General features: G+C 35.4%; 4 protein-coding genes across 4 annotated transcripts; 2 read left to right on the top strand and 2 right to left on the bottom strand.

Moving 5' to 3' along the window:
* Positions 1–16,220: 16,220 nt before the first annotated feature.
* On the bottom strand, positions 16,221–17,462 carry LOC149937216 (uncharacterized). Its single transcript, XM_090153754.1, has one exon. It carries the CDS (start codon positions 17,460–17,462, stop codon positions 16,221–16,223), a length of 1,242 nt encoding a protein of 413 aa, XP_090009880.1.
* A 170-nt stretch (positions 17,463–17,632) lies between these two features.
* LOC149937217 (uncharacterized) lies at positions 17,633–18,637 on the bottom strand. The gene has a single exon (XM_090153755.1). It carries the CDS (start codon positions 18,635–18,637, stop codon positions 17,633–17,635), a length of 1,005 nt encoding a protein of 334 aa, XP_090009881.1.
* Positions 18,638–19,125: 488 nt separating this feature from the next.
* On the top strand, positions 19,126–21,348 carry LOC149937218 (uncharacterized). The gene is made up of 5 exons (XM_090153756.1): positions 19,126–19,275; positions 19,879–19,965; positions 20,402–20,592; positions 21,033–21,228; positions 21,301–21,348. The coding sequence occupies exons 1-4, from the start codon at positions 19,126–19,128 to the stop codon at positions 21,205–21,207; spliced, it is 603 nt and encodes a 200-aa protein (XP_090009882.1). The 3' UTR covers positions 21,208–21,228; positions 21,301–21,348.
* LOC149937219 (sterile alpha motif domain-containing protein 3-like) lies at positions 21,320–22,379 on the top strand. The gene is made up of 4 exons (XM_090153757.1): positions 21,320–21,379; positions 21,698–21,865; positions 21,926–22,135; positions 22,194–22,379. Exons 1-4 carry the CDS (start codon positions 21,320–21,322, stop codon positions 22,377–22,379), a joined length of 624 nt encoding a protein of 207 aa, XP_090009883.1.
* Positions 22,380–24,012: the final 1,633 nt, after the last annotated feature.

Raw genomic sequence — 24,012 nt, forward strand, 5'->3', positions numbered from 1 at the left:
CTCGCAGTTCCATACTGGGCTATTTGACCATCAAAATGACCAAATACACGTATATTTGAACATTTCCTTGACTACATGACTGAAAAATTGTTTAAAGCTCCATCTACTTGGTTACAAAATTTGTTAAATACTTGGCTTTAAGGCCATCTAAATTAAAGTTAGAAGAAGCTAGACAAAGAGAAATTGTTCTGAAAAATAAAATTAAATATATAAAAACTAACCAATAGTATTTCGAATACCAAATAATTCGACGTATTTGTTTTTGAAATAACTAAATAGTTTGCATATTTGTTAAAAAAAAACTAAAAAAGTAATTGAAATTACTATTAATTTTACTTGCAATAGTAAAATACTAAACCAAATGTATAATTTATATTTTATTTTATTAAATAAATTTAAACTATAATACTAAACTTTTTCAAAAAAAACTTTTACAAACAAAATTTAAAATACACATTTTTACCTCTCCGAGGGGACAAAGTCCCCTAGGAGGGGTTATACAACGACCGTGTCTGTGGGTGGGTCTGTGGGTGGGTCTGTGGGTGGGTCTGTGGGTGGGTCTGTGGGTGGGTCTGTGGGTGGGTCTGTGGGTGGGTCTGTGGGTGGGTCTGTGGGTGGGTCCGTGGGTGGGTCCGTGGGTGGGTCCGTGGGTGGGTCCGTGGGTGGGTCCGTGGGTGGGTCCGTGGGTGGGTCCGTGGGTGGGTCCGTGGGTGGGTCTGTCTGTCTGTCAGGACTGCGAACGCGTTCGCATTTTCGGTGCAAAGTGTAATCACTGCGTACGCAGTTTCTCAAAGGGTGAGCGTTAACGGATGCATTTGCGGTTTGGTTTGGATGGTGGTTTTTCGCTCATCGTCGTGACGGTTTGGTGTAATGTTTATGCGTAGGTTGTGAGTGTTGAATTTGTTGTGTTTGTGTTCTGATGGTTGTGCATGTTGAGGCTGTTGTGTTTATATGGGCGTTTTCTCTCCAACTTCTTCTTAATGACTTTGGGACGGACCGAGTGCTGAGTGTAATGCTACCTCTCAACGTCCAATGGCAGGGTTTCCACCAGTTGTACACGGTATTCGTCTTAGTATCAATTTGCGATCGCATCGGGCGGGATTTGAACCCGAGACCTCCTGATTGACAGGCGGACGTTCTACCACAGAACCACCGACACTTGTTACGCCTTATTGAAAATTAGACCTTCAGCTTTATCGGAAGCGTATTTAATAGAGTAGGAAATTTTGGTTTAATTGAAATAGAATTGAAATTGAAATTATTGCATCGAAGAAATTCTAATTTAGCGTTTCTCTATTGATTAAAAACAAATGCGCCACCCAGGTTTCGAAAACAGACCATTCGGCTTGGCAGTCGAGCGCTCTACCACAGAACCACCGATAGCTGCTTAGATTCACTGAAATTAAGACAGGCATCGTAAGCATAATAGGTAATAAAGTCTTTTTTTATTAATGAATTTATGAACGCCTAATCTGGTATTTTTTAAAGGTTAAATCTTGTTTTCGCGCAGTCAGCCGAGATTAGAGGGTTAAAGGGTAGACCCTGTGGGTGGTCCACTTTCTTAACGACCTATATATAGTTCTGTTAATTCAAAGGAGATAATTTAACGTTAATTGCTTTAAGAGCTGGCGGTTAGTCAAGTGGCTCTCTGTGCTTTGTTGATGGTAAGGTTTTTGCTTCTTGTAAATACATTTGGTGTGGATATTTGGATATCTACGATTTCTAACGCAGTCAATGATGTCTTGGGTGTGCGAGTCATTATATGATATTGGAAATTGGACGGCATTGGTCTTTTTCATGTGGTATGCGTCACAACGTCAACAGGAAGTGAACGAGTCGTCCACTACCAGATATCTACGGTATCTTCATCAAGGGCGAGTGTTGAAATAAAATGAGCGTTAAAGATGCGGCAAGTATTTCGTAAGCGAGTAATTCCAAAAAGCCTCTGTAGATATTTCTTTCATTAAAATTTGCTTCGTATTATATTTAACTGATAAACTTGTTCTGTAAAAGGGTTTAATTCAATTGTGCATTGTTATAGTACGTCTAACTTACTGTTGTAACTACTTAACTTATGATATTCTGAATAAATTAAAATTGGTCGTTTCGTCTCAATTATTTTAATTATAATTAAAATTTTATACCGGGCGGGATAGAAATGGGTTAATATTTTTAACAAATAACTCTAAATTGCGGAGATATATCTTTAAGGGTTATCTCGAGAAATTAATACCACTAGGGACAATTCTTCCGAGGAGAGGTATATTTTGGCTTGCCAACTTGTTAAAATTTAACTACACCAGCTCCAAGTCAGCTAGCGACTTTTTACCTCTCCGAGGGGACAAAGTCCCCTAGGAGGGGTTATACAACGACCGTGTCTGTCTGTGGGTCTGTGGGTGGGTCTGTGGGTGGGTCTGTGGGTGTGTCTGTCTGTCAGGACTGCGAACGCGTTCGCATTTTCGGTGCAAAGTGTAATCACTGCGTACGCAGTTTCTCAAAGGGTTGGCAAAACCACCGTGTGACGGTGAGCGTTAACGGATGCATTTGCGGTTTGGTTTGGATGGTGTTTTTTCGCTCACCGTCGTGACGGTTTGGTGTATTACGTTTTTGTAATGTTTATGCGTAGGTTGTGAGGGTTTAATTTGTTGTGTTTGTGTTCTGATGGTTGTGCATGTTGAGTCTGTTGTGTTTATGTGGGCGTTTTCTCTCCAACTTCTTCTTAATGACTTTGGGACGGACCGAGTGCTGAGTGTAATGCTACCTCTCAACGTCCAATGGCAGGGTTTCCACCAGTTGTACACGGTATTCGTCTTAGTATCAATTTGCGATCGCATCGGGCGGGATTTGAACCCGAGACCTCCTGATTGACAGGCGGACGTTCTACCACAGAACCACCGACACTTGTTACGCCTTATTGAAAATTAGACCTTCAGCTTTATCGGAAGCGTATTTAATAGAGTACGAAATTTTGGTTTAATTGAAATAGAATTGAAATTGAATTATTGCATCGAAGAAATTCTAATTTAGCGTTTCTCTATTGATTAAAAACAAATGCGCCACCCAAGTTTCGAACCCAGACCATCCGACTTGGCAGTCGAGCGCTCTACCACAGAACCACCGATAGCTGCTTAGATTCACTGAAATTAAAACAGGCATCGTAAGCATAATAGGTAATAAAGTTTTTTTTTTATTAATGAATTTATGAAGGCCTAATCTGGTATTTTTTAAAGGTTAAATCTTGTTTTAGCGCAGTCAGCCGAGATTAGAGGGTTAAAGGGTAGACCCTGTGGGTGGTCCACTTTCTTAACGACCTATATATAGTTCTGTTAATTCAAAGGAGATAATTTAACGTTAATTGCTTTAAGAGGTGGCGGTTAGTCAAGTGGCTCTCTGTGCTTTGTTGATGGTAAGGTTTTTGCTTCTTGTAAATACATTTGGTGTGGATATTTGGATATCTACGATTTCTAACGCAGTCAATGATTTCTTGGGTGTGCGAGTCATTATATGATATTGGAAATTGGACGGCATTGGTCTTTTTCATGTGGTATGCGTCACAACGTCAACAGGAAGTGAACGAGTCGTCCACTACCAGATATCTACGGTATCTTCATCAAGGGCGAGTGTTGAAATAAAATGAGCGTTAAAGATGCGGCAAGTATTTCGTAAGCGAGTAATTCCAAAAAGCCTCTGTAGATATTTCTTTCATTAAAATTTGCTTCGTATTATATTTAACTGATAAACTTGTTCTGTAAAAGGGTTTAATTCAATTGTGCATTGTTATAGTACGTCTAACTTACTGTTGTAACTACTTAACTTATGATATTCTGAATAAATTAAAATTGGTCGTTCGTCTCAATTATTTTAATTATAATTAAAATTTTATACCGGGCGGGATAGAAATGGGTTAATATTTTTAACAAATAACTCTAAATTGCGGGTTATCTCGATAAATTAATACCACTAGGGACAATTCTACCGAGGAGAGGTATATTTTGGCTTGCCAACTTGTTTTAAGTAACTACTAACTACAATTAAAATCAAAGGATCTGCTATATTTTTCATGCTTTGAAAACAATTCATTAAAATCTCGAGTTTTTAAATATATGTAAAACACGAAGGAGCAGATCTTTTATCACAAATTTTCAAAAATTATATTTAATTTAGTTTATAATAATAAAGGGAACTCAAAAATTAAAAAACGAAAAATCAAAAAAATTACTTACTTCAACCTTTCTCCCAGTTATTAGTTTCGTTTTAAACTTGGTTTACGTTTTAGTTTTACTTTGCTATACTAGAAAATTCCAAAATTCCTTTAGAGTTTATCAGTAAAACCACTTACTTTAAGTATTTTTTTTAATTAGTTCGGTCTAATAGTAGATTACGCACCTATAATCCATGATGTTTTCATTTAAATTCAAATTATAACGAATTGAAAGTTTGAAGAAAATATTAATTTAGTTTGTAAATGCAATCCTTTTATAGTACTCTGAAGGGCTCTTAATACGTTTTGAACTTCCAAAATAAATTAATGTACTAAGTTACGTTTAAAAGAACCTTTTGTAACAATTCCAATATATATATATATATATATATATATATATATATATATATATATATATATATATATATATATATATATATATATATATATATATATATATATATATAAAAACCGTGATAAATAGTAAAACCCACTTATTTTTCAATTAATACATTTCAGATACACAAATTAATTAAATAAAAGTATTTAAATAAGAATTGCTTCACTAAATTATGCATTTGTACTTTAAATAATACCTGATTTTGAAATTATATTAGAATAATTATATTGTTAAACTTCTTTCATTTTTAAAAATGTAGTAGAAAATGAAAGATATTTTAATTAAAACATTTCTTAATTTCTTTATTACCTAAAAATATTTACAATATTTACAAATTTTTATATTGTTTAACTTCTTTCATTTTTAAAAATGTAATTGCTTGACTTAAATAAAGCGTGCAAATTATTAGTTTCAAATGATATTTACAAATCTTATCAACTCTAAAGTCTGTTTGTTTTATTTAAAAAATAGGCTTGTTCACTTTCGATTATTTAAACATTTAACAATTTTTATTTAACTATTGGTTATTTAAATAAATACCACTTTTATTCAAATAAATGCTTGGTTGGGTAAAAAACACAATTAAATAAGTTAAAATGATATTTTTTTTACCAACGTTTTTTAAATAAATCGGAAAATTTGTGGATAAAAATTAATCGACTGCCGAACACTAGAAGCAATTCTAATTTAAATGCGTATATTTAAATAGGAAAAAATGAACGATTCGATCGGAGGCATATCATTAATTTAACGTATTGAACGTAGAGTAAGAGGCTTTTGTAGTAATTACTACCTATATTTGCATTTCAGAAATCTATTTTAACATATTGAACGCCAAGAAAAGATGCTTTTGTAGTATTTACTACCTATATTTGCATTTCAGAAATCTATTTTAACATATTGAACGCCAAGAAAAGAGGCTTTTGTAGTATTTACTACCTATATTTACATATTGGAATGTAATTTAACGTATTGAAGGTAGAGTATAGAGATTTTGTAGTATTTACTACCTACATTTGCATTTTAGAAATCTATTTTAACATATTGAACGCCAAGAAAAGAGGCTTGTGTAGTATTTTTCCTCCTATATTTACATATTGGAATGTAATTTAACGTATTGAAGGTAAAGTTTAGAGATTTTGTAGTATTTTACTACCTATATTGGCATTTCGGAAGTATATTTTAACGTGTTGAATGTAGAGTATAGAGAGTGTTGTAGTATTTTTCTTCCTACGTGACTACACCGGAAACGTCTCTGTGTTATTCGCTTTAGTAATCAAGTCGACTCTGAACATATGTTTTACTCTTTATTCTACGAGGTTTAAACATGCACCATTTCAGTACATTCTTAACTTATTCCATACGCTATTTAAAACACATGCGATAAAGATAACGAGGAAACAAGTTAACTCTGAACATATATGTTATGCTCTATACGTGAAGGATGTTGTAAGCTTAAATTCATAATGGTTAATGTGTAGTATTTTTCTACCTTTTTACATTTTATAGTATTTCTTTATCTATATTTGTGTATCGGAAATGTATTTTTACGTATCGAACGTAGAGTAAATTTTTTTTTATATTTTCTTTATATATTTGCGTATCAGAGTTGTGTGTTGTCGTATTAAAAGAAGAAAAAGGAACTTTTCATAGTGTTATTCTACCTATTTACATATCGGAAATGTATTTATATTTTACCGTATTTAAAATATAGGTAATTGTTTTTATTGGCTTGACTTAAATAAAGCGTGAAAGTTATTAGTTTCAAAATGATATTTACAAATCTTATCCACACAAATTTAATTTAATTTTAATTTTAGTGTTTTATAGTATCTTTCTGACTATATTTGTGTATAAGAATTATATTTTACCGTATTTAAATAGTAATAAAAGCGAATTGAAAGTTTGAAGAAAATATGAATTAAGTTCGTAAATAAAATCCTTTTATAGTAAGTGGTTTTTATCTTATTTTATACCTACGGAAGCGATAAATAAATTAAAGCAATAAATTTTTGGAGTTTGGAGATGGGTGGAAAAAAAAATAAGGCTCTTCGTTTTTCCAACTGCTTTTCTGATGTACCCAAAAATGGACCAAAATAGACCAAAAGTACCCTTAAAACGACCAAAGTCACCATTTTCGGCCCTATGTACCCCATTTCGGACCTGTTAGCTTTATTGTAATGTTAAACTCCCATAGAGATTCCCCTAAAAGAAAAAAACTTGCGGTCCAATTTTGGGTACATGAATTATTTCGGAGAGGGAATCCATGTTTTAAATTCAAATTAACCGCGCCTCCCAGGTAATCCGCGCACGCGCGCGCTATCTTCCTGCCTAGGTTATCAAGTATCATACAACTTACATAATTTCCACTTATTTCGTACGATAAAACGCGATCGAGATATTCGTTTTAAGAAATACTCGTGAGATTGGTTCAAGTGTCAAGCATATTTAAGTACTACAATGATATTAAAATGAAGTTTAAAAATATTTCCATTCTACTTTAACAACGAATATTCCATGACGTCAAAACACTCTTAAATTCAAATTAACCGCGTCCCCCGGGTAATCCGCGCGCGCCGCCTAGGTTATCACTTTTTACATCATTTCAACTTATTCCGTACGATAAAACGCGATAAGATATACGTTCAAGTGTCTTTCAAGATAAGCAGAGATAAATGAACAAGCTGGCCTGAACACAATATGTTGATATACGAAAAAACAAATCGTCGCGAGAAATATCAAAAATACATTGACTTTTCAACGATTTTACGTCCATTTCACCCCTTAAATCCCGGACCCCGATCCCAAACCTGACCCCGACCCCAGGATCGATGCCACACCCTCACTTTCCTTCTACTAACGTGGAAACTGGAAATCGTGGAAAATGTTAAAACCGGAAAAGCGTGGAATCGGAATAACGTGGAAAATGTTAAAACCGGAATAACAAGGAATCTGAACAACGTGGAATCGGAAAAACGTGGAAAATTTTACAACCGGATGACCGTGGACACTGCATAACGTGGAAAATGTTAAAACCGGAATAACGTGGAAAATATTAAAACCGGAATAACGTGGAAAATGTTAAAACCGGAATAACGTGGAAAATGTTAAAACCGGAATAACAAGGAATCTGAACAACGTGGAATCGGAAAAACGTGGAAAATGTTACAACCGGATGACCGTGGAAACTGCATAACGAGGAAAATGTTAAACCCGGAATAATGTGGAAAATGTAAAAACCGGATTAACGTGGAAAGAACCAAAACTGGAATAACGCGAAGGTATCAAAAATGGAATACCGTGGAAAAAAAGCAAAAACTGTAATAACGTGGAAAGTATCAAAACTGAAATAATGAGGAAAGTGTCGAAAATGGAAAAACGTGGAAAGTAGTAAGTATTAAGTCTGTTTTAATGCACATTTATTATTCACAATTAGATTTAAAGATAATAGGCCCATGTGTTTACTTGCATGAGTCATATGGTTCTTTTTATAAAAAAAAAAAATTTATATGAAGCAATTGACAAAAATATTTTATACAGGGTGGAAGCCTCAGCCGTGGTCCAGCTCCGGTACTTCTCCTAGTACACCAGAGTACTGCGGATGGAACACTTCTACAGGCGCTGGTAGGCCAAAATAGACCAATGGGATAATTGGAAGCCTCAGCCGTGGTCCAGCCTCGGTACTTTTCGTAGTCTAAATCTAGACCAATGGGAAAATTAGAAGCGGATCTTCCAAATGCTTTATCGGGTGATTAGATAAAGATGCGCTTATAATTATCCCATTGGTCTATTTGTGGAATACCAGCGCCTGTAGAAGTGTTCGACCCGCAGCACTCTGGTGTACTAGGAGACGTACCGAGGCTGGACCACGGCTGAAGCTTCCACCCTGTACAATAGATAAAACATAATACATTAAAAACGTATTGTATTTTATTTAAAAATTGGTAATTTTATCACAAGAGTAAATGCACTAAATACTGACTCTGATATAGTTAAGATTACATATGGTTTAGGATAAAAAAGTAAAAAATTTAAGCAAGGTTGTATTATATTTGAAATAAGAAAAAGTGTACATATTCAACTAATGATAATTTATCTAAATCAATTGGTAGATAATTGTAATTAGACTAATTTCTTACCGAGTCTAGTATCAACTCCTCACCGCAATTTTTACCGATTTGAGAGTTAGCTTAAAGCTTCTTTTCTTGTAGCCATTCTAAAATGACTCTTTTAGATTTGCAAATTTCACGTTATAGCTTCTTCAACATAACCATAACAATCGTTATCGATGGATAACACAGTATTTGAATCCGTATCCGACACGATCGCGCAACAAGCAACCCAATTGAGAGTGAAAGAATGTAATAATAAATAATAATAATAATCAGCTAGGCTAATACTTAAGGCACCACCTAATGCTTAAGTCATCTAGCGACTTTTAAAACCATTAATTCAGGTAGTCGGGTTACAATGCGTAGGAGGGTGGTGGCAAGCCCTTCATGCCACACGAGCCAACAGCTCCGGCCTATACACTCACGGTCGGAGCGAAATAAAAACTAAAAACACAATAGTTTTTTTTATTAAGTGAGGTGGCCTTCTGGTTTTACTTACTTTTACAAGGCTACGAGCGCGTGTTACAGTTGCGGGGAATATAGGTTTTTCTAGCGCGCGTGCAAAGAATATACGAATAATACGACTATTACAATCATATCTCTTAAAATAATTATTTCCGAAAAATAATTTTGTTATTTTTGTAATCCTTGACCACTAATCAACCGAAAAAAAGTTAAAAAAATGGTTGTTTTTAAAAATACCCGTTCAGTTTGAGGCATGAGTTCTTTGTGGTAGATCTTTGGTACAATGAACCTTTACAACTTGCAGTGAAAACCATTAGCCATCATTTACTGTCCGCAGTTAAAAATAATGCAAGCAAGTGGGTATCTATGAGAATATAAAACAAAAGCAAGTGAAGTATTTAAATGATAATTGTATTATTATTTGTGATGCTGTAGAGTTTGATAAGAAAACACATACACACGCAATCATTTTAAGGCAATAATGAACTCGATACATGTTTGACCTATAGTTTTATACTTTATCTTACTTAAATTTGGTTCAACAACGTTTTTCATTGAAGTTCAAGTTACTTTCTTAGCATTGAGCTCTGCGCTGTTATCCTCCGTCGACGATACCTAGGAAAAATATTTTTTTTTTAATTTGCTTTTGTTCTCCAAGGATTACCCATACCAAATATATTTAAGAAAATATTAAATACTACCCAGAAAGAGAACTACATATCAATATCATTTGTTTATCTCAAGCAGATACTTGTGGGGGCTCGGATAAAAACTTACGCCACTGACCTTTGGGACCCCAGATATATACGTTTTACTGGTGCACAGTAAAAAAAACCGGTCTAAAAATGGTTTGATAAGGGTGTTAAAAAATGTAAAGTACGGAAAAGGGTATGGGTTAAGACCGTAAATGGTATAAAATGAGATTTTTCAAATAATACACCCTAAACAGTTTAAAAATGCACCATAATTTGTTTTGCCCTAAAATGGTTTATATATACACCGTGTTTTTACTTTTGAGATCAAAAGTTTTAGCGTTGCCAATAATGGCTCGCTGGCTAACTGGCTGGCTGGATGATGGATTGATGGCTGGTTCGTGTCCATAATTTCAAGGTTCATTAAAAAAACCTATCACACGTATTACCAGTTCTCAACAATTCCAACCAAAAGCCTAGACGAGGAAAATAATTGCCATGCCCGGAAGGGACTCGAACACATGAAGTTCCACGCCTCCACCACCGAGCCGAACGCTTTAGCGCTCACGGCCACGGTGATTTACTGCCGTTACTATTTAAAAGTTTTAGCGGTAGAATAATATCAAAAGCGCTAACTTCTAAGTTAAACTATTGATGATCATATTTGTCGCTATTTAGGTAAGCCAAAGAGTATAAAAACTACGTAACCTAGAGATATAATGACGGTCGAAAGCAGTAAAGTTGTAGCAACCGGGGGGGAAGGCACTCAGTGAATTTGCACTTCAAATTTCGGTACCGCAGCGTCACTACGGCAGTATTTAGTACAATAAATAATAAAACCGGAGTAAAATGGCAGTTACGGTGTTGCGGAGGTGCTAAATTTGGCATTTTGGATATTTAATTGTCCAATATCTGTCAATTCAAAAAAGTGACAGTAATTGGTTACTGTTTCGTGATTTTTATAGTTAGAATTTGTGGATTCGTTGTTTCGGTGTTTATTTTCAAAAAGTGAAGAATAAGGCGTTTGTTCTCTAACGTTGCCAAGTCCTAAAGGTAACCAATTCCTTAAGGAATTTTCAAGAATGTTGAACTAAATCAAAATGATTGCCACTTAAAACTGCCGTAGTGGCGCTGCGGTACCGAAATTTGAAGTGCAAATTCACTGAATGACTCCCCCCCCCCCGGTTGCTACAACTTCCTTTACTGCTTTCGACCGTCATTATATCTCTAGGTTACGTAGTTTTTATACTCTTTGGGTAAGCTAATACAATTTTAAATATAATATTCCTCCATTAAAAACTGAAATTTATATTTTAATTCATCATAAATAGAACAGTATTTTCCCGGCATTATTATAGTGAGGAAAAGCGCGCAATTTTCAAATTTGACTGATTGACGATTGTCGTGACATCTATAGACATTACCTTATGGCGTTTTCCATTGGGACTGCTCCGAGCGTGATCCGGATTTGCCTTCTACGTCATCGCTCTACCACGGAGAACTCCGCTAGGTGCTCGGAGGACTAGACTTCCAGCCCTCCCAATGGAATACGAATTTTTCTCGGAGTCACTTTGCTTAAAAATTGCTCTTTTTTGGTTGCCCCGTCCCTCGAGTTGGGGCAGCTCGGATCAATCCGCGAGGGAGCAACAGTGCCAATGGAAGACGTGCCTCCTTTTTGGAGTTGCCCTTTCTGTCCCAATGGAACACGTTTTATATTTAGGAGCGCTCCAGGAGCGCTCAGAGGACTCCAATGGAAAACGCCATTACAGTCTACGGGGAGGGTGATGAAAAAACCGGTTTTGGGAGAATGAAATTGCTGTGGTAGAGCGCTTGCTCGTCGGTTGTTTGTACGATAATGGCGGTGCACAGTAAACGTTTCTAAAAAGAGTGTATATTTACAGAAAATTATTAATATTGTTAAAGTTCATAAATTTCACAATTCATATAAAATTATAAATCATATAAATCATAATTCATAACTCATATAAAACATAATTCATAACTCATATAAATCATAATTCATAACTCATATAAAACATAATTCATAACTCATATAAAACATAATTCATAACTCATATAAATCATAATTCCAAAGTCATAAACCATAACTCATAAAAATCATAATTCATAACTTATAATTCATATAACTAATATAAAACATAATTAATTTAAAACGTTATTCACTTAATTATATCTCAAAACGCATATAACCCACATAACTCATAATTCATATAACTCATTTAACTCTTAACTCAAGTAATTCAAATAACTGATATTACGCATGTTACTTATATTAGTCATATTATTCATAACTCATGTACCTCATGAATAATATGAGTTATATAACTCATGTAACTCATAAATAGAGTTATATAACTCATGTAACTCATAAATAGAGTTATATAACTCATGTAACTCATGAGTAATGAGTTATATAACTCATGTAACTCACAGAACTCATAACTCATATTCATATAATTTATATAACTCATTACACATAACACGTGACACAACACAATATAATATTAAGTACTAATGTTTTGAAGTGTTTTGAACTGTTAATTATCTGATGTGTAAACTATTTAAAAGTCTAAAAATTATAAGCTCAAAGTAGTTAAATATCGTCCTTAAAAAAATCTAATTAAAAGAAATTAAAAGCAATATTACAGTAATTATTGATGAAATTCGTTGAATTTATAAGCAGCGGACGCGAACATCCTAAGACGCGCCAAAATCGCCATGTGATCTCCGATATGAGATATTGAACGATACCGTACCGGGCTGCAGTGCGCGCCGCCTACGCGTAAGCAATGTTTCGTATCGTAGTCATTGGGCGTAGGTGCGTTTGTTCGAACTTCATCGGTTATATTATTACCGACACCAGATAAAAAAAATCAGATAGCCGTAGGTCAGATAAAAAAGGGTATAGGTAACCAGAGAAATCAGGTGGTTTATCGGAAATGTATCTGATATGATAAGTAACAAGACGTACGACGGTCGGAATACACACAATCCTTCTAATGTGTTAAGTTTGTTTGAGCTATTCACAGCAACCTGCAACGCCGGTATCGCAACCAAAATATATCCACGGTCACACATATAAACATATTTACACTTATTTGTTACTTCTAGTCATACTTTGAAAGCATCGAAAATATCTTCGATCAGTGTCACTTTTATTTTTTACTTCTGATCACACTTATTTGTTACTACTAGTCCGCCGTTGAGTGTCACACTTATTTCTTCTAGTAACTTATTAGTTACTTCTGATCACACTTATTTTTTCTAGTAACTTATTAGTTACTTCTGATCACACTTATTTTTTCTAGTAACTTATTAGTTACTTCTGATCACATTTATTAGTTACTTTTGATCACACTTATTTGTTACTTCTGGTCATACGCCGAAGACTAGGCCGATCAGTGTCATACTTAATTGTTACTTCTGCTCAAAGTGCGGCCCACTCTGAACGGCCTTGTAAAACGCCAGAGGGAAACGGGCGCGTAGACCTCTATAAACACGCGGATTTACAATGTTGGAAATTGCGGGGGTCCGTATACGCTACCCAAAAAACCTTACTTAGAATTAAATTTAAGGAACGTATTTGCAATTCTAGGTTAAGTGTAAACCACAGCTATTCAAAAATATAACTTTCATGAAAATCGGACTTAAATTAAGGAACGTTATGTCAACTTTCAGGCGGAAATATAAAACCACGAACATTGGGGTCCGGTAAATAACCCCGAAAACTATACTTAAATTTAATATTTACTGATATAACCGAAGTTGTAGTTCAACTGAATCCTAACCTACCCAATAATATTTGTTTAACGTTATCGGACTTAATTTTAAAGAAAATATCTACCACATAAAGGAAATCACCGAAAATAGTAAATTGGGCAAATGCCCAACTTCTTGGGCTCCGATTTGAAAACTTTATGAAAGGCTATCAATGGCGATGTTTGTACATTCGAACGAGATATCATTGACTCTTCTAGCCCTAACCGTTGAAGAGGTATGCGTGACACGGCGGCATCGGCGGCATCGGCAACGGCTACACTGTACGTGAGACTAATACACACAAATCCTTTGGATTGTGTGTAAAAACCGGTTGAATTATTCAGATAATCGTTCGAAACAGTATGTCTCACAAGTGTCAGTTTGAAATTCCCTCTTTCTCGCTCATCTTTTGCCTGGTCGCGAATTATGACACTTTTCCCAATTTTGTTTTTGCGACGTTCAGCGAGACTCAGCGGACTTAGCGCTGATCGTTGATTTTACTGTATACATTTATTTACTTCCGGTTTCTAAATTACGTTGTTCAACGAAGTCATAGGGCGGAAGAGTAGGTTTTTTTCCGTTGAACATCGGTTGCGTGACGTCATTCGACAGTGAAAGGTAGCAGACGCGATTAAGATAAAAAGTCAACGGAAAACGAAAAGCGTTCAACAACGTTGTCAGAAGAACTCAACGATAACTCAACGGATTTCTTTCTGTTGAGTTTCTTTGAACGTAGCCTTTGTATATGTAAAATATTCTAAAAACATATTTTAAAACGTAATCAGCCAGAACCGTGAAAAGCCCAGTTACATTAGTCGAATTTTTCCCATTACTGACCATAGTCTTAAATTTTTATCTACTTCCAAACATTTAAATGTTATGCCTCTTTTGGGAAATAAAACAAAAATCGACTAATTGCACAATGTAAATGGTGTCTGATCTCCAAAGTATAATTTGCCTTGGGGCCAATGTTAATAAATTTTAGACAATAAAAGGTTGCCTCGAAACGCGATGGTTGCTTAAGGCCTGTGGTTGGTAACTTCGTTGCTAACGGAAATCGTGACGTCACTGAGATGAGATAATATTGAAAATCAATGGGATTTCAAGTTGGTGACGTCAGTAGCAGACGAATTTTTGAAGCAATCCAAAATTTCTTTCAAACCGTTCCTCGATCGAGACCCCGTTGACTTGGGGCAACTTTTATTTATTGGGATCAGTGGCGTCCACAGAAATTCACCAATTTTGAAGTGGTGCAGGGGCGTAGGAACCAGGGGGGCAAAGGGGGCAATGCCCCTCCCTAGACTTTTGCTGGGAGGGGCAACTAATGTTATTGCCCCCTCCAACTTTTTGGTCAGTAGAAATCTTCACAAGTCTCAAATTCTCATTTTTAAAGCATAAAAAGCTTATAGAACCTCAACTGTGTTTAAATTTCAGTCTTTTCCCGCCAATTTACATAGTAATAAAAGGTACACATGCATTCGGAGAAGCTACACTCGATTAAAAATTCAAAACAATTCTCCAGACCCCTTTTGGTTTCTCTTTGCCCCCTCCAACATCTAAAACGTTCCTACGCCCCTGAAGTGGTGTCTAAGTATGTGAATGTTAAGAGGGGGGGGGGTGAAACTTAAATACAGTCAAAGGTAGGCCCAAGGAAACCGCTCCCTTATTGGGATAATAAAAACTACATTAAATATATTCGATAGTCAAAATTAGTAGCGATAATTAAAAAAATATATATTTCGGTAGAAAAACTAATATGAAATTTAAATGCATTTTCAGATTACTTGATAATTTTACTTAACGTGACAACTAAATTGCGGTAGTTTTTTCCACCATGAGTGGCGCCATCGTCGCCCATCGTGAAACATGAATACGTTTTCGCGATAAGTTTACTCTGGATTCGTCTCGAACGTTTCTCTCGGAATTTTATACTCACAAGCGCGACCAACATTTTTTGTCCAGTTCTATCTTTCAATTAGTTCCACCGTTGCCAGACGTAGTACACGTCGATAATTCGTTTCCCATTTTTAGGCCATACGATAATTTCAACTGCGTACAATATCGTGCTCTATTTTCGATAATTCAGTCAGAAGTTCCACAACGTTCGATAATTTTCCACTTTATAGGAAAAATGGTGGAAACTAATTTTTTTCAAGACATGTAAACAAGAATAACTTTTAATATTTATTTTCTATATATGTCAAACTTTTTAACAGACTCAATTCGATTGCGAGTTGATGGTTAAAAGTTTTGTTTCCTCATAAATATAACAAACATAAGATATATAATAATAGTAATCGGTCGTTCAATATAACGGCAAAAATTAAATTTAGCTCTAATTTTAAAGCGTTTTATAATTGTTTTATGGAATAAATAGTTTTTGGCACGTTGTACGATAATTTTATTTTAACGAAAAGGTAAGGGCATTTAGGAAGAGTACCGTTTTATTACGAAATATTAAAAATCCTTTGAAGATTCGATTTCAAATGGGTCTTTATATAGGTAACGAATTAGTCTATTTATGTAAATTTTGAAGTGGTGTTTACAATTTTACAAAATATACATTCAGATTAGTTCTCAAAACTGACGGGCTTAGATCTTAACGCGATATAACACTTTTGCTCAATACGATATTTATCCAACAATTCGTATTGACTTTCACTTCCGGCTTTTATAATTACCAAATTTTGGGGTTCTTCTATAACTTCATAGGCGTGTAAATGTTTAGAAAAACCTTCAACCACGTATATCGTTCCAGCCAGTATTAGCGACATATTTAGGTAGAAAATGAATTTAATTTTCATGAAAGCTTTAATAGTGTTTCGTTCAGTTTCGTAGACTATCATACATTCCGTCGAATAATGCACATTTTCAAAAGTAGCCTTTGTAAATGAATAGATTTTTTCTGGAAATTCGTCATTCATAATTTGTTTTAAAGGGGGTGGTAAGTCACTTTTAAATAAAAAATTTCCAGCATTCGTATTTTGCAAACCAAATGTTTGTTCGTCTAACGTGTTGTAACACTGTAAATACTGGTGTCGACTGGCCAACCTTTTCGTAATATTTACGCAGTTATTTGAAGATTTTGCAATTTTTTTAAAATAACTGTGTTTACTCTCGAATCGTATGCACGAAATTGTTTTTAGTGGTCCGTACATGAGATACGCTTTCGCATAGTGAATTAAATAATGAAACTTGGGCGTCATAATTTCACTTCCTAAAACGCGAGAGACTGAACCTAAAAAACTTTCGATTAGATTTTGAAGTTTCGGTATGAAAGAGATGTGTAAATGTGTCGCGTATATAAAATCTACAATCTCCCTAATTTTAAGATATACATCCCAATGCAAATCATTTTCTTCTGGTAAGAATTCGAAACAAAGAAAAGGTAGCAGTCGAAATAGACAATAAATCTCACTAGCAGAACCTTTTAAGCTCCCGTCACCCGCTATTGCCGAACGAATTTGGATTTCTGGCCTACTACTCTCGGTTTTACCATATCGGAAGTTTTTTAAAATATTATTCAGTTTTTCGATATTCAAATTTGTGTGAATAAACATATAGTTCAAAATGCGCTTTAAAATACTCGGCATAATTCCTTCTTTTAAGTCGTGCATGGGATCTGGTGGTAATTGTTGGGTAATATCGAAGCCATTTATCTTCATTAGGGGACTTTCGAATCGAACACCATAAATAGATTGGTCACTCGGAACCCTTTCGATGCTCTGTAGATGGTATCTATGTCGAGCTAACGTTCTTAATTGCAGCTCATTTTCCTTGAGTTTACTTGAAATATCGTTCTTGGAAATCATACAGAATCGACATATTTTTCCGGAACTAAAGCACGCGTTGAGCCCGGCTATTTTAGCGAGTCCAAGGTTATCCCCTGTAAATATTGCCGCATTTCCGGTTAAATACATCGCTTGGTTATCAATGGTTACTCCCTCTCGCAACAAACAGTTAAGATAAAAAATAAGGGGTTCTAAGACGTCGTACCAGCCAACAAAATTAAATTTATATCACTTAGTCTAGATCGGTATTTCGCCTGCAAGTTGAGCACTGAAAAATAAAAGGCTACTATTTTGTGTTTTCCACGTTTTGACCCCAGAGGGTTTGCAATTTCAAATTCATCGGTATAAATTTGCAATTGCAGCGTGTTTAGGTTGAAACTTGGGTTTTCCGCTATGATTCTTTTAGCGACAGATCCTTGAAGAAAATGTCCAATACACTGATCAGGTATTTTTTTTAAATCTTCGTGTTTACCTAACTGTTGATCCGAAGAATATAGTTTTTGAAGGACTTTAAGTATCGGAACATAATTAAAGTAGCTTTTTTCTATCTTGTCTAAAGATTCCGTAAACGGGCATTGTACTGGCTCTATTAATCCGTAGTTAGATTTGCAAAGTTTGTTAATTTTATAATTGGAATTTAAGCTTTCGAAAGCGGTTCCAACTTCGGTAGTTTTTGAAAATAATTCTTTCTCGTCAATATTTATGGTTTTCGAACGAATAACGCTTAACACATTTTTCTTATTCATTAAAATAATATGTTCGCAAAATAATAATATATCATTGGTTAACGATTCCACAACACTTCGCGGTAGATGATGGGCTTCGCGATACTTCAGAATGATTTTCAGTAAGGTTTCACGAATTTCCGCGGGTTTTAATTGCCTTTCATTCCTAGTTCCCGAATCATCGTCACTCAATTCAGGTTCACTTTCATTTTCTATATCCATAGCGTTCTCTTCTTCGTGCGTAACACCAGGTGGATAGTTAACGTCCGAAAGAAACTGTTTATGTTTATATCTAACGTGTCGTTGATACGAGCTAATCTTTTGATATGACCTACCGCAGTTTTCCAGTCCACAAGTAATATTAAAATTTTTATCGTGAGAATGGCTGTTTTGCATGTGAGTTAACAGTGCCGTAAACCTTTTCGAGTAATACGTACATTTAACACAACTATATAATCCAGATGCTGCCATAATTTATTTCCACTTATTTTCATATAATTTAAATTTCAGTATTCTGACTCGCGCTTACTATCGTAAATTTCGGTACAATCTTAAAATTTTTATGTCTGCCTATTTTTCTTAGATGAAAAAACCTAGTTTTTTTCTTTTAACTACTCTAAAAAGGCAGAGTACGAGAAAGGGGGTGAAGGAGAAACTGTAGAAGCGCCTTGGAAGAAACAGATATGGGAAAAAATGTAAATAAGCGACCTCCCCTCCACCTAAAAAAACCCCCAGATACGTCCGACACTTTTGCGCTTACGCAAGGTGGCGTGACCCCGTAACTACCACAAGCGGGGGAGCTGTTCTTTTTAGCATTTTTTTCTCCAAGTTACAAAGATCGGAATCAGGCTTGAGTAATAGAGCTCAAAACGACCGTTTATTTTCGATATATTCGACAATAGTTTATTAACAAAGCGAATAGTTCTTAATTGTATTTATTTAAATAACTGAAATATTCAATGGAAGATGAAGGCGTTTGGCTATTGTTGTGTTTGGGTGGAAGAAAAACCAAAGTTCGAGTGAAAGACAACAGCTATGGGGCATTTTTGGAAAAAATCAACACTGATGAATCTTTAATGGATTTTCGGGGGGCAGATTTTATCCATCAGGTGGGTGTTGTTATTTCTCACATATAATATATATTAGTTTTCTATGCCTTGACCATGGCCGCCATTTTGAGGGATAATTTTTAAGCTATGTGGACTAAAACAGTGTTGGGCATTTTCATCAAAGGGCCACTCACCTCACACACCGCTCGCACTCGCTAGCTTAATATCCGCTCCCGCTCACTAATTTTTGAGCGGTAAAATTGACGCTAATCTTTTTCCGATCTTATTTGAGCGGTAATAAAAGCGCTCCTCTCTTCCCGCTCTTTTTGAGCGGTAATAAAAGCGCTCATCTCTTTCCGCTCTTTTTGAGCGGTAATAAAAGCGCTCGTCTCTTTCCGCTCTTTTTGAGCGGTAATAAAACGCTCCTCACTTTCCGCTCTTTTTTGAGCGGTAATAAAAGCGCTCCTCTCATTTTCTCTAAAAAGGAAATTTAACCGCTCAATTTTGCTCATAATAACAAAACCGCTCACAATGAGACGAGCCGTGCCCATCACTGGATTAAAATATCCCAAAGATTTTGCGGTCACTGTAAATTGATAAAGAAAATAGACCACGATGAAACTCGTATAGATAAAAATAAATACTCGAATTGATTTTTAACAGGTCTTCGATGACGATTTCGATGAATATGTTGATGTCGAAACCGATTGCAAATTCAAAAATAAAACCAAAATAAAATTTACACGAAAGGTAAACGGGTATTATTTTTGTTTCAATTGGCTTAGTTATCATTTGTGAGGTTTTGAACTACACGTGTTATTGATATTTTACTACCCGATATCATTTCATATTTATTTTTTAAGAGTTAAAAAAATATTTGATTGAAGATCAGGAAAGCTAGGTTATTTCAAAATGTAAATAATTTTCCGTGATGGAAAAAGACTCAAGTTTTAGGATATGCTCAATATGGAATAAAATATCTTGCCAGTGGAGTAGCCAGAGGGGTTTCGGGTAACGCCCCCCCTTCCTTGAGCGTAGCTTTGACTATACTAAATTATACTTCTACATCACGTAAACCCACCCATTGACAAACTTCTGGCAACGCCACTGTCTCGTGTCAGCGATAATTCAGTCTACCTATTTCAAATGAACGGTTTGATTAACATTTAGTCAATTCTATATCCAGCGCTTAACCGAGATAAGTGAAGTTCCCGAAGGAAAGAGGCAAAAGATTTCAGATACAAATCAAGAAATTGAAGGTGGACCAGACGTTACTTCTACTGCTACATGTAACAACGAATTGAATATTAACTTGAATAATAATGGAAGTATGGAAACTGCTTCTAATAATGATAAAGACCTGGGATTAATAGACTGGTGAGTTGTAAATCATAACATTTCTAAAGAGTAGCTCAGTCCGAGCAGAGAAGAGCAGTTGGAGTGGCTATGAAGCGTTGGTTTCAAATAATTCTGGTTTTCTAGTAAATGTAAAGTTTAATGTCAGGAACTTAATTACCTAATTTTTGAGTAAATTCTGGCAGAATGCAAAAACTAAGGAATTTCAATAAGCGAGTTTCGATAATCACAGTCAACATAACTTGGCAGCACAAAATCAAAATAACCCGGGTTTTTTAGGTTAAATTGTGTTTTTTATTTAACACGCGACAAAATTTCCGAAAATTGTTCGTACTAGCGGAACTCTACATTTACGATAGATGGTTGTGCGACTATTCAAACTTGCAAATTGGAAGTATTAATTGTTTCAAGACCTTTGAATATCCCAATATCTCAAAGTGTTTTTTATTTTATTAATACAGGGTTGCTGAAAATATAGCGCAAGCAGTTGTCACGTGTACTAGAGATGAATTTATAATGAAGTACAAGCTACCTGATGTTCCCGAGATTTTTAAAAATAAAGATGACTACAATGCACTTGATGTCGATGGGAAAAAAAGAAATGAACGCTCTATTGATAAACATTTTGTTAAGTGATTGTATTAAAAAATTTGGACTGTGAGTTTGCCATTTGCAATTAACAAAGCAGTTTGGACTCTCCTACTGATGACTTTAATTAACTCTTTGTAGGTATCCGTATCACAAGATCATGGCGGCCAGATTAGTAATGGAATACCCCCATTTAAAATCACAGCCTGGAGAAGGACTGGTAAAAATTTAAATTTACAATAATATTAGGCTGTTCTAACAAGGCGTCCGACACTTTAAACAAATCATAATAGTTTTTCTCTATCAGAGCTTCTAGGCAATTTAATTTTAGAGAAAAAAAACCTAGTGTACATAATTTTGAGGAATGTAAAACACTTCAACGTATTTTAGTTCCTCTTAAATCAAATAAGGGTCTTAACCCAGTGTGCAACCCCATTTATTTACTGAAAAATTCAAATGTGTAGTTTTTATTCAAGGTTTTTGAAATTGCTCCGATACGGATTTGAAGAAAAATAATAATAATTTAATTTTCTATTAGGAAATCTGGCACCATAAATTGGTTACCAAGTTTAAAAATTTTCGAAAACCTTTGGGTAAAATAGCTGTCGTAGCAGCGCACAAAAAGAAATTTGGGAAAGATTCCTACAAAGATCCATCTGCAACTGCAGTTGAGAACATATCTATTGTTAATGTTGTGAGAGTTGAGGTATTTTTTGCTATTAAAACTCTTTGTTTGGCAATCATCTAACTAACCATTCCGTTATAGCCTGTAGTGTTTGATGAAGAATTTGAAGATGAAGAAAGTATTCAGATGCACAAATCACAGATGGTCGTGGAGATGAAAAGCTTCGAGATAGATTGGGTACTAATAGACACTAAAATGGATAAGACGATAGCTGACAGGAGAAAAATTATAAAAGATCAAAGCTTAACAGTGGTGTTGAAAGAGTATCCAGCTCTTTCAGATGCAAGACAAGTAGAAAATTTACCTTGACATTTCATAATATTATATAATTAAATATTATTTCCAATAGATGTTTCTTGAATTTGAAAGAATTACAAAAGTAAAAATTGAAGTACAACTAGAAGAGTCATTGCGAAAATGCTCGGCTAAAATCTGGTCATTGGCGGAAAAAAACGTAACCACCTTAAAAGCGAAAATATTAGACGAACTAAAAAATCTTAGTCCAGAAATATGGCAAGGTAGCTGCCAACGTTAAACCACTTAATACTATAAATTCTAATTTTAAACGTTTTTAGGTGCCAAGGATTGGTTTTCGCTATTATTATTGCCTGCCCTTTTTAACGAAAACCACGAGAGGTTTTTTTACGCAAAGACCGACCTTTCGAGAGTATCTAAAATGCCTGTAATCGTGTATAGTAGCCCGAAATTTTTTACCTCTCCGAGGGGACAAAGTCCCCTAGGAGGGGTTATACAACGACCGTGTCTGTCTGTGGATGGGTCTGTGGGTGTGTCTGTCTGTCAGGACTGCGAACGCGTTCGCATTTTCGGTGCAAAGTGTAATCACTGCGTACGCAGTTTCTCAAAGGGTTGGCAAAACCACCGTGTGACGGTGAGCGTTAACGGATGCATTTGCGGTTTGGTTTGGATGGTGTTTTTTCGCTCACCGTCGTGACGGTTTGGTGTATTACGGTTTTTGTAATGTTTATGCGTAGGTTGTGAGTGTTGAATTTGTTGTGTTTGTGTTCTGATGGATGTGCATGTTGAGTCTGTTGTGTTTATATGGGCGTTTTCTCTCCAACTTCTTCTTAATGACTTTGGGACGGACCGAGTGCTGAGTGTAATGCTACCTCTCAACGTCCAATGGCAGGGTTTCCACCAGTTGTACACGGTATTCGTCTTAGTATCAATTTGCGATCGCATCGGGCGGGATTTGAACCCGAGACCTCCTGATTGACAGGCGGACGTTCTACCACAGAACCACCGACACTTGTTACGCCTTATTGAAAATTAGACCTTCAGCTTTATCGGAAGCGTATTTAATAGAGTACGAAATTTTGGTTTAATTGAAATAGAATTGAAATTGAAATTATTGCATCGAAGAAATTCTAATTTAGCGTTTCTCTATTGATTAAAAACAAATGCGCCACCCAAGTTTCGAACCCAGACCATTCGGCTTGGCAGTCGAGCGCTCTACCACAGAACCACCGATAGCTGCTTAGATTCACTGAAATTAAGACAGGCATCGTAAGCATAATAGGTAATAAAGTCTTTTTTTATAATTGAATTTATGAAGGCCTAATCTGGTATTTTTTAAAGGTTAAATCTTGTTTTAGCGCAGTCAGCCGAGATTAGAGGGTTAAAGGGTAGACCCTGTGGGTGGTCCACTTTCTTAACGACCTATATATAGTTCTGTTAATTCAAAGGAGATAATTTAACGTTAATTGCTTTAAGAGGTGGCGGTTAATCAAGTGGCTCTCTGTGCTTTGTTGATGGTAAGGTTTTTGCTTCTTGTAAATACATTTGGTGTGGATATTTGGATATCTACGATTTCTAACGCAGTCAATGATTTCTTGGGTGTGCGAGTCATTATATGATATTGGAAATTGGACGGCATTGGTCTTTTTCATGTGGTATGCGTCACAACGTCAACAGGAAGTGAACGAGTCGTCCACTACCAGATATCTACGGTATCTTCATCAAGGGCGAGTGTTGAAATAAAATGAGCGTTAAAGATGCGGCAAGTATTTCGTAAGCGAGTAATTCCAAAAAGCCTCTGTAGATATTTCATTAAAATTTGCTTCGTATTATATTTAACTGATAAACTTGTTCTGTAAAAGGGTTTAATTCAATTGTGCATTGTTATAGTACATCTAACTTACTGTTGTAAC

This window comes from Leiobunum rupestre, chromosome 7 (genome assembly GCF_980474605.1).
Source record: "Leiobunum rupestre chromosome 7, qqLeiRupe1.1.hap1, whole genome shotgun sequence".
Classification (NCBI taxonomy): domain Eukaryota; kingdom Metazoa; phylum Arthropoda; class Arachnida; order Opiliones; family Sclerosomatidae; genus Leiobunum; species Leiobunum rupestre.

What these genes read in the sequence shown, in the direction of transcription:
- LOC149937217 (XM_090153755.1), bottom strand. Translation starts at nt 18,637, where the DNA reads ATGGCAGCATCTGGATTATATAGTTGTGTTAAATGTACGTATTACTCG.
- LOC149937216 (XM_090153754.1), bottom strand. Translation starts at nt 17,462, where the DNA reads ATGATTTCCAAGAACGATATTTCAAGTAAACTCAAGGAAAATGAGCTG.
- LOC149937219 (XM_090153757.1), top strand. Translation starts at nt 21,320, where the DNA reads ATGGCGGCCAGATTAGTAATGGAATACCCCCATTTAAAATCACAGCCT. An exon ending in CACAGCCTGGAGAAGGACTG is followed by an intron (nt 21,380 to 21,697) that starts GTAAAAATTTAA and finishes ATTTTCTATTAG; the next exon opens with GAAATCTGGCACCATAAATT. An exon ending in CTCTTTCAGATGCAAGACAA is followed by an intron (nt 22,136 to 22,193) that starts GTAGAAAATTTA and finishes TATTTCCAATAG; the next exon opens with ATGTTTCTTGAATTTGAAAG.
- LOC149937218 (XM_090153756.1), top strand. Translation starts at nt 19,126, where the DNA reads ATGGAAGATGAAGGCGTTTGGCTATTGTTGTGTTTGGGTGGAAGAAAA. An exon ending in AAATAAAATTTACACGAAAG is followed by an intron (nt 19,966 to 20,401) that starts GTAAACGGGTAT and finishes TTCTATATCCAG; the next exon opens with CGCTTAACCGAGATAAGTGA. An exon ending in GACCTGGGATTAATAGACTG is followed by an intron (nt 20,593 to 21,032) that starts GTGAGTTGTAAA and finishes TTATTAATACAG; the next exon opens with GGTTGCTGAAAATATAGCGC.